This window comes from Hibiscus syriacus, unplaced genomic scaffold (genome assembly GCF_006381635.1).
Source record: "Hibiscus syriacus cultivar Baekdansim isolate YM2019G1 unplaced genomic scaffold, ASM638163v2 tig00110328_pilon, whole genome shotgun sequence".
NCBI classification, from domain to species: domain Eukaryota; kingdom Viridiplantae; phylum Streptophyta; class Magnoliopsida; order Malvales; family Malvaceae; genus Hibiscus; species Hibiscus syriacus.
In genome coordinates, this window is record NW_024062685.1 from 8,096,762 (window position 1) to 8,107,823 (window position 11,062).

General features: G+C 33.9%; 2 protein-coding genes across 2 annotated transcripts; one reads left to right on the forward strand and one right to left on the reverse strand.

Moving 5' to 3' along the window:
- Positions 1 to 2,015: 2,015 nt before the first annotated feature.
- On the forward strand, positions 2,016 to 7,425 carry LOC120118374. Its single transcript, XM_039138413.1, has 5 exons — positions 2,016 to 2,021; positions 2,448 to 2,585; positions 6,696 to 6,767; positions 6,911 to 6,916; positions 7,210 to 7,425. Exons 1-5 carry the CDS (start codon positions 2,016 to 2,018, stop codon positions 7,324 to 7,326), a joined length of 339 nt encoding a protein of 112 aa, XP_038994344.1. The 3' UTR covers positions 7,327 to 7,425.
- Positions 7,426 to 7,782: 357 nt separating this feature from the next.
- On the reverse strand, positions 7,783 to 9,476 carry LOC120118675 (N-alpha-acetyltransferase MAK3-like). Its single transcript, XM_039138686.1, has 4 exons — positions 9,260 to 9,476; positions 9,037 to 9,157; positions 8,833 to 8,888; positions 7,783 to 8,000 (listed from the first exon to the last, which is right to left on the reverse strand). The coding sequence occupies exons 1-4, from the start codon at positions 9,437 to 9,439 to the stop codon at positions 7,818 to 7,820; spliced, it is 540 nt and encodes a 179-aa protein (XP_038994617.1). The 5' UTR covers positions 9,440 to 9,476; the 3' UTR covers positions 7,783 to 7,817.
- Positions 9,477 to 11,062: the final 1,586 nt, after the last annotated feature.

The following is an 11,062-nucleotide window of genomic DNA, read 5'->3' on the forward strand; positions in this document are numbered from 1 at the left end:
TTATGTATTTACCAGTAGCTTTCTATCTAGATTTTGAGCTGGTGTTCATTAAAGCTGAAGCCTGGACTTATCTGCAAGCAGTTTGGTAGTTATGTTTTAATTATGGGTTTTTGGAAGTGTGCACGTGGGGACTAACCTTCATGTATGGACCTAATGACAACTGGTGTTACATGTTTGGTTTACCATATTTTTTTTATTGGATTTCCAAAATCACTTTTTTAGATTTAATCCTTGAAATCTACTCTCCACACTGATACATATAATAATCCAAGCAGTCCTTAATATAGGATTAAATTCAAACCACTCGCCCATATATGACATAGGGATGTGAGCTTCAAGCAATTAAATCAGAAAAATAACTTGGATATGAGTGAAAGTAACTAAGAATTAGTTAAGATTAATGAACCTCTAATCTAGGGCTTCTTTTGTATGATTTGCGTTTACTTCCGGAACCAATAGAAATTGATATATCATTATGCTATATATTCGGAGATGATTTTTGGAAATTGCTAGCACCCCATTGGTCAGATCTCTTGAAAGATCCCGTCGCTTACCAATGCCTCTAAAAAATCATATCGAGCTAGCTACATTGCATTGACAAGACATATGATAGGTCAGCGTAATCTACGAGAGCAAAATCTAAGATTTGACGATCAAATCTATTTTGTCTACTGACTTACAAGTAGCTATAATCACCTTATGTCTGATAGGAATCGCTATAATATCTCTCAATCATGACTGAGAAGAGATCATCTCCACTTCTTTCTCATTCGCTCTTATATTCCCCTTTATGTCTTCATTTCTTTCATAGAGACACACCGATCAATAGGTACTATCTTACCGACTATAATCTTCTATATAAATCAAATTAGAAAAGCTAAATCATCAACGATGTGGTAAAATTTGTTCCCATCAGCATATTTGAAGTGATGAATATACAGAAAAAGAAAATGGAAGGTCAGTAGTTGTCTATAGATCAGGTGTCAACTCCAGCATTATTCATCATTTGGCAGAAAATATGAAAATTAGCACCACCATGTTACCCCGGACAGGATACAGGCTGGTCCTTACATGAGAAATCCAACTTGGCAAAACATGACAATTGTACCAACATGAAATTGGCTGAATTTGCTCAGATTTAACGTTATTATCATCCGAATTTCGACATGAATATATGAAAAATGATATATTTGATTATAAATATATGAAAAATATGCTACATGACATGTATAAGTATAATTTTGCATCGTGGTTATGTGTTCATGGTATTAATGATCAAGGAGTTGGAGGGACCGTGGACTGGGGAGGTTGTGGTCGTCACAAAAATGGGTTTTTATTTAAAATCGAAGAGATGATTGGTCCACGTGCCATGTAAACGGTCAACAAACCAAGCCAAGTAGTTAGTTAAAAGTCCAGTTGTGCATTCCATCACGTCTGTTAATAGCCGTTAACATCGAATAGTTCATAATACATTGTCCGGTTCATAATTCAAACGTTTGCTAAAATGTTTATCAAATTTTCAAAACTCGAATAATTCATAATACATCGGTCAAAATGTATGTCATTCTTTTTTTTTAAGAGAAATACTATTGTACATAATAATTTAAAGATTTTTTCAATAAATACTACTAATAATTTAAAGTTTTTTTTCGTTTCGTTTAAATGAAATACGACATCGTTGCATAAACTACGGTTAGTAGATTTGCATTGAATGCCCTCTGGTCAGCTCGATATCTACTCTAGTCCATTTGTTCAGATATTCTACCATTTAAGTCAGAATTCAAAATATTAAAAAAATAATTGATCTTCATTTCAGGCGGACCCATGGAGACGCTTACCGCAAATCCGTTGATCAAGGTGTTGATTATTGGCCTTGTCAAACAGGAGTGATTTGCAGATTGTCCAGCAGCAGAAGGTATGTCGATATGGCAAATGGAAGACACCTCCGACTGGCTGGGTGAAGTCGCGGTAATTAGACACGGGGCAAGCAGCATGCGGAGGCGTTCTGCGTAATCATGACGGTAAGTGGGTGTTGGGTTTTTCTAAATGCATTGGTGCATGCTCGGTTCTAGATGCGGAATTATGGGGAGTTTACACAGGTTTGGGACTTGCACGGGAAAGGCAGTATCGACGGTTAATTATCGAAACGGATAGCATGGATGTGGTAAGCATTCTACAGGGCAAGAAGGATTTTGAGACTGTCTTCACCTTGGTGCCGCGTATTCAACGTCTTTTAAACCGCGATTGGCAGCTGTGTTTTAGATTTGTTCCACGGGAATGTTACAAAGTGGCAGACGGAATAACCAGGCTAGCTTGGACGAGGGTCGAGGAGTTCACAATATACTGCTCTTTGCCAATGGAGATCTCTCAGCTCTTTTATGATGACATTGGGACGATGACTAGTGGATAATGGCGTGCATGGCCATCTCTTGTGCTAACACAAAAAGGTGTTGATTATTCTTTTCTTGGCATCGGCAAGCACCCCCTTCATGATTGCCCACAAGAAGGCATCGCTCACCAGACTCAAATCCGGCGCCGAACGTGTCTCCGTCTCTATCGATATCTTCAACCAAGGCTTCTCGTGCGTTTCTCTCTTCGTTTTTCTTCAGTTTTACTCTTTAATGCAGATCTAGCTCTGTTTCTCCATCAATGTGAAAGTTCTCGATTTAGAACCGATCTTCAATTTCCATTACAATTTCGAGCTATGTTTTTCTTTTCTTTTATGTAGCTTACCATGTCGTTTTAGGAATTATGTGATAAGCAACTTGTTTGCACGTGTAAGTAAATCCTATTACACGTGCAAGCAAGCTTCATAAGTAGGGAATTTGCTGCTCTTACTGTGGAATGCTTAGATTGTTTATGCTTTCTTATAAGTTTTCACTTCTAAATTTTGCCTATTTCATGAATTTGAATTGCTTACTGTAATTCATTTAAAGAGTGATGTCAGTAAAGAATCAAATTATTGCTTGAATAAAATTTGTGCAAATTTCGGAGATTTATGTTTTGGTAATATGAAAACAGGGCATTATCTTTTCTCCCCCCTTTTCCAAGTTCCTGCCGAAAATTTTAGTTAACATTAATAATCTTAATTTGATTTTAATTTAATTCATTTTAGGGTTCAATTTATGAGTTTTCAAAGTTTTAGGTTAATTTTCGGGTTTCCCTAAAAGTTTAGGAACTCTTTCTCAGATTTATCCATCGTTGTTCAAAAGAAAATGTGGTGGTGAGATTTGAGCCCATATTCTCCAGAAGCTTCTTTCTCACCTTGACCATTGCGTCACGCTCCTCTAGCTAATTAGATTAAAGTATACAGAACGGTTATCGTCGGTCATAAATCGGCGAAAGAATTTGTGAGAAACCCATCTTCGTCCTCGTTCGTCTATCACCGATGTGCGTCACTGCCACCACCTTCAAAAGCGCCTCCCACATGCAATCAAACCCTAGCTAACCCTGTTTCATAAAGCGTTACTATTCGTCGTAGATCAACGTTCGAAACTCCTCATAAAATAAAGAGATCACACACTGTTTCGGTGTTTCTCGGCAAATCCTGTCATCGGTTGACCACACCGCCTAAGATGTTGTGCTCCTCGTCCTATTTCGAGCAAAACCCAACTGGTATCGTTCCATCTCGTCGCCGTTTTCGTCATCCGCCGAGAAGGGTAAGCTTTCGATTCTTTTTTGGTCATTTCAGCTTGTTTCACCTTAATATCTAATATGTTATTCGTTGTTTTTGGCGAGTGAATGAACGAGGAGTAATCGGTAGTCATCCTCATCTCTGTCATCCACTGCACGTGCCGCCATGCTCTACCAGTGTGCGTGAGCTTCGTTCCAGTCGAGTGTTCTGGAAACTGAGTCAACTTAGATTGGGTTGACCGAGTCAACACGACTGAGTCAGCCGAGTCAGCTAAATCAACTCTGATTGACCGTTGACTAGATCGTTGACTTTGACTTTGACTCGTTGGCTGTTGACTTAGACCAAGAAGTTAATTTTTTAAAAAAAGACCTATCTTATGTTTCTATACGTCCTGAATCCGAATCTGAAGTCTGTTTTACTAAATTCGAAATCGGTAAGCTATTTTTCCAACGTTTTATATTTCGATTTGAATAGTTTTTCAGTTTAAGTTTCGTTTCTGACGTAAATTGTTTTGTCATGTGATTAAGATTTTATGGGATATGAAATCAAGTGTGAAGGCATTCGAATGGAGTTTAATAAATTGATCGATGTGGCATGAATATCGAGATAATACTCTATTACATTTTGTATACTTTTTAGAACTCATTGATAAATGGTAAATGGATGAATGGGAAATGATTGGTCAATTAAGTGTATTTAATTATTGTTTGACTCGAACTGAATACAGAGCAAAGGCATATCACTATATGACTCGGATGACTCGTATAAGGAATTAAAAGATCGATAAGAAATAAATCCAAGCTCAATGAATCATCAGTAAAATAATTAACATTGAGAATTGAAAATTCTGATTAAATTCTTTAAAGGTTAAATGTCGGGAATGCTTGGATAAGAAATTACAAAAATAACCTTATGGAGTAAAATTATGAAAATGCCTTTACACAGTAAAAAAGACTAATATTGTGCCTGACAATGAAAAATAACCCTGAAAGAACATACTTAACCAAATTACCAGAAATGTTTAGATTGAATTGAATTATCGAAATGTTCTCGAACTTCGAAATAACTAAGATAACCTCTAGTATTCAAATGACTAAAATACCCTTGAACCCTTAAAGAGTTAAAATACCCTTGATTATAAAATGATCAAAGTAACCTCGAGTATTAAATGACCTAAATACCCTTTTGAGCTAGAATTAAGTAGATGACATATATCATTTTGGAAACACCGATGAACATGTATGTTGTATCGTCCTTAAAGGTTATGAACCATAACCAATCATATTGACCATTCTTGATACCATTTCAATTCAAAAATAAAATTAATACCACTGAAATACCAATTTATTTCTCTAAGATATGTTCAATGATGATTCTAGATGTGATCAATTCAACTAGTGTAGTCGGTATTGAAAAGAGTTATTCGTGAATGATCTTGGTCTGAATTATTAGTAAGCATCGCGATGTTGGATCTAATTAGTCTGATCTGACTCGAAATTCGAATAATTCAATATAATTATTGGATACTATAAATCACTGTCTTACTAATTATTGGATAAAGTTATTGAGAATTCTTCAGGAATCATAATGCCTAAAATACCCCTATGGTTCTAAATAACAGAACTACTCTCAGTAAATATGAATCTTGAACTATTATGATACAAACGTTCATGAACAATTATATGATGCTCTTGAAATCTGATCAATTTCTACGTAAGTTCATATTTTTATTCCTGATAATTTCCAAGTGCCTTCGAAAACATCTGGATCATCTAGTGTGTTCCCTATGGACAAAAGCATTTTCTCTGATTTATATAAGTACGATTTCTTATATCTGATTTTGATTACTGGGATTTTTTATCTCCGCTTTCTGAATTCTGATTTCTAACACAAGATACAATTGGCTCCTGATTTCTTATATTATTGTCTGTTATCTGATAGGTTTTACTAGGGTACTGTCTGGATAAGTGTCTGGAGACTCTGAAGTTCAGCTAGCTAGTAAATCCTTTCTATTATGATCTGCCATGCTGGACTCCTAGATCCTATAGGATCTAGGGTAAGTCCTTATGGATGTTTGTTCTGGGTATTGCCTTTGGTGTCGGTTGGAGGGAAGCTCTATATTTTAAATAAAAACCCAACTTCTGTTTTCTGATATTACTGGTTCTATCTGAAACTGTTTTATTGGGGTATTGATTGGGTAGGATTCTGGAGTCTCTGAGGTTCAGCTAACTGATAAATCATTTATGTTCTGATCATTCTTATTGGAATCCTCTATCATAGGGGTTTAGGGTAAGTCCTTATGGATATATCATGGGGAATTTCGGTTAGAGGGTACTACAATGATTTTAAAAACATGTTTTTACTGAAATAACTACTATTGTTTTTAAGCTATGATTACATTTTATTCTGGTTTTTAGGGAACACACTAGACGTCTGTTTTAATCTCCTGAACATGGTCTTCTGAACGTTTACTCTTAACTGTAAGCTTCTTTCTGTTACCTGAAGAAATATCAGTGAAACCTCAGTTCATCTCGAAAACATGTAGATGCCGAAATTAATAAGAAATTTTTTATGTTTGTCATTTATCTGCTTGTCCTTCAACATCATCTGGTAGTTCTGTATTACTGAGCTTCCCAAAGCTCACTCTTTTACTCATCATTTCAGGTTTAAAGATTCGATCCAGTGCAACTAACAACATCAGTTTAGGAGTTCATTCGGCTTGGCTTGTAGAGCATGGTACCAGTGCAAATAGGGGGCATGTAGGTCACTTTTGATTTTTATATTGAGTCTGGAACTTGTATGATTTTATTTATGTTGTATTATATGAATGGTTTTATGATTTTACATGTTTTAACAAAAAATTTAATTTTTCCTGGATTTTTACTGTGGATCGCTCCGATGGCCCTAATATAACACCTCGAATCAGATCGGATCACCCGTATCGATCTGAGGGTGTTACATTTGAGAAGCATAACAGAGTCTATTTTCGTCGACATTTAAGGAAAAATAGGGAAAAGGTGGAAAACAAGCTTTGGTGCTCCAATTTGTTGTGTGTTTTTAGGAGGCATATTCAACATCTATCTTGCCTTTGGACATCCTTGCTGAAAGACCTCCTGAGCAGAAGCTTGAGTGGGTAAGTTCTGTTTAGAATAAGAATAACCATAACCAATGTATTAAAGCTTTTCAGTACCCTTTAACTTTTTCCAATGCTACTAAAGGCTTCTTTCTTTTTGTTTTTGTGGACCGTGCTTTGTGACTCGTGACTAAATATTGAAGGCTAAGGTATGACTATTTCTATATTTGTTAAATAATCAGGCTTCTAAACTCTTGATGGATAAGAATTGCCGTGCATCCAGAGATGGCCAGATTCCTTTCAGGAATAGATTATTTATATGCATCCCGTTTTTTCGGAATATCATTGGTTTTTAGATATGTTTGTAGACGTTAAGTATTTCACCTTGTTTAACAATTAAAAGTAAAAGGACCTTTGATGAATCATCTTCAAGGTCTGCTTCTATCATGTCTGCAGACCTTCGACCTTCGAATTAACATGGATTAACCCTTTCTGTCTGCAGAGGTTGCTGGCTCAGTATGGAAATCAAATATCTGTGGTCTCAATAGTGGTTTTGTTCATTTACCTAATCGCGACCCCATCGAAATCCAGTGCTGCAAAAGCAAGCAAGAAGCGCTAAGTGTCTACACTCCCTTAGCCAATTAGATGGTTGTCATAAATGAATTTTGTGCAAGGTGAAACAAGTTATTCCTTGTTCCTCGGCCTAGACTTGATTCAAGAATATAATCTTATGGATTGAGTTACAATTTTGAAATTTAATGCCCAAATAAGATGATCGATTTTATTTAAGGTTGATTGGTTAGTTGAAATTCGATTAAAAACTCTACTTTGATTGAGAACAACACTCTTCAGACGTAACAGTTCGAACCTAGATTTTCAAGATAGAACAACATTGTCTTTAATCACTGAGATATCACTCAATGGTTCAATGTCTTACATTTCCAATTGTATTGGTTCAATATTAAATAAAGTTAAAAACCATGTACAAAGTTCTTTCATAACCCAAACTTGAGATCCCTAAGAAAGAGGTTGGAAACAAATCCAACAAAGCTAAAAAAATTTAATTAGAAGAATCAATGTATAATACCAGCACTGCAGAATGCACATTCTTCAAGTGTCTGGTGAAGAATATAGCTCTTGGTCAAGAGGAGGAAGAGGAGGAAATAATAGCTTCAAACGGAAAGCATCAACGCCGTTCAAGTAGTAATGAAAAAGTCGCTTCGCCCTGATGAACCCGAGGCGCCCATATAGTGCCAGTGCTCCTTTGTTTGTCACTTCCGCTTCCAGTGTGACCTTCAATAACATAATAAATGTTAGCGATAGTCAATCCGTCACCACGGACCTCCCTTGAATTATAAACTTGTAGTAACATTTACAAAGATAAAATATAATTCTAGGCATACCATATACTTACCAAGGTGAAGAAAATACACTGGAACATTGTGTTTTTGCGAATTCTTATGTTTTAGAAGTATTTTACGGTTTGCAGAGATCACATGGTTAACAGTAACATCATTTTTAGACCCCTTTCTACCTTCCTTTTTCTATCAACACATTATGCATTGCTTATAGCCGAAAGGTGTTACTAGGTTGAGCAATGCTAAAGAAATCACCAACTGGGCACAAATCAAAGCAATCATATCTCAAACACTATCAAAGTTTTGAAAAAGAGGCTGGTAAAAGAGCATAAAATTCGGCGGCGTATACTAGGCATAAAAAGCAACAAAACCATTAATTTAGAGTTCAGATTGGAAATAATAGGGACAAAAAAAGACAATGTCCCTGGTCTTCAGAAACAAAAAAGGTTAATTGATTCGCGAGTTGTGCTATCTCCGCAGAATTAGAATTAACGAGTTCTACAATGTATACAAATACATGTGCAACAGCATATATGAAGAGTGATCACTTAAGTCTATATGAAATATGAAATTGCTAACTGAATTAGAGTTTAAACAAACATCAGCACTGCACCTTATGTTTCGAAACAGAATGAGATTAACGACTACGGCTTAATTCATACTTCAATTGTACAATCCATTTTCAAATGCAGAAATTTGTTAAACGAGCTGTCATTATTCATCATTGCAAATGAAATCACCAGGACAAAGCATGAAATGTACCGTACCTCTTCACATCCAGATTCCATCATCATCCTAATGGACCTGGTAACGAGCTCAGTGGCTGCAACATTAGCAAAAACAACGGTATTCAGCATCTAAGTTCTACATGAATTTTTGCAATTACATAGCTAATGAGGCATGAGCAGTTAACAGGAAAGCCAAAGAATCCGACACATTCAATAAATTTGCGGGAACGAAAACATATTTACCAATGCCTCTTCCACGATAGGGCTTGATTACAACTAGCATGGCAATGTAGCCCCTGAAAGTATTTCTATGTTCCCCCATCTTGGACACCACGGTTCCAACACATTTACCCTTGTGAAAAGCCTGTTTTTTTAAATTGAAATCGTGAAAAAAAAAGAAAGGATTTTTTTTATAAAACCCATGGTGCAAAAAGCTTTAAAAGGGAAGGGGGAAAGAAGAGATTACGAGGAAGGAGAGTTGGGGCCAAAGGTAGACGAAATATCGGTAGGTGAAGATGGAGTAAGGCTCACTGAGTTCTTGATCCACCAGGTTCATGATGAGAGGAAGATGATGCTCCCCTCCATAGCTAACGTATTTTATCTCACCTTCTTCAAATTCCGCCTTCTTTTCGGCAATTGCTTCCATTTTGTTTCTCTCCCCTTCTCTGTTTCTTTCTGCGGCTGCGGAACAGCAGCTTCCATTAAATGAATCATTTTTATTGGGCCTAAGTGGTTCAACCTGTTTTCACTTCATTGCCTTTCTAGCCTAATGGTATTGTTAATCCTTAAAAAAAATATTAGTCTTAAACTTTTGAATGTTTCTTTTGGTCTTTGAATTTTTATTTTATTTTTTTATAAATTTTAAATCTAATTTTAATTCATTTAGAGGAAAGGGAAAAAGAGTGATTCTAATACGCCAGAATTCATAACCTAAGAAAATAGAGAACAAGCATGAGTCGATTAACCAACCGACTAGAAATATGTTTGTTCAAAAAAAAATTAGATTTAAGGGTTAATTTTATTCTTAATAAATTCAAATCAATAGTTGATTTTATTGAAAATATATTCATTGAGTAGTATTAGATTTACACTAATAGATGACAAATGAAGACTTTTCATATGAAAATACTAAAAAATTAATTTTTTATATTTATAATTTTATAATTTATGATACTTTTAAATTTTATTTAATCTTTTGGATTTGGTAAAATATTTTTATATCTTAATAATTTTTTAATTTTTAATTATTTTAGTAATTTTCGTCTTATTAAATTTTTATTTTTTATATTTATAATTTAGAAGTTTTTATGTATTTAATTATATATTTTTTAGTTTTTTTAATCTTTTTTATTTTTAATTAATTTATATTTTAATAGTTTTAATTTCATTGCTTGAAGATTAAATAATTATTTGAATTTCCAATCTTTTTGAAATCGATTGGAAAAATAAATTCAACTTCTTTCTCACCTCATAAGTCCCTGTAATTTTAAAAAATAAATGTGACCATCGTATTATTTTTCTCTCAATGTGGCTTGGCTCTAACTCATAAAATAAACTCAATGTGACACTTTAACAAATATTTTCCGTTGTTGATCATTACGGTGATGATATGACAGTCCACGGTGCTAATTGACAGTTCACGATGGTTGATGATGTCACAGATGACATGACACATGGGCTAAATTAATTTTTTGGTTTTGTTTGAGGGACAAATTGATTTTTTTAAAGTTTAAGGGCTTATTTAGTTTTTATAAAAATAAAAAATATTTTAAATTATAAATATAAAATTATTCAAATAATTAAATAAAAATACTAAAAATAAAAATTAAATTATTAAAAATTAAATATTTATTAAAAATACTAAAACTATTATAAATATTTTTTAACAAATGAATATATAATAGGTTATAAATAATTACTTGTAAATTATTAAAAAATTAAAATTTATTTTTAAAAAAGATAAATTATACATAATATATACATGTAATATATAGATATATCATAAACACTTATACAAAGTATTTTTATTAGATTAATCGAGAATTGCAAAATTTAAATTAGTCAAGACTTATAATTTTTGAAATAGTCAAAACTTATTATGTTCTCAAATTATCTTTTTATAAGTCCCGACTAATTAAAAGATAATTATATAATAAGTTTCAGCATAGAATATAATTAGAAAATATAGTATATATTATGTAATTCTTGACTAATTTGTATGTTTTGACTAATTTAAATTTTGTAAGTCTTTATTAGTCAAGTATGAATA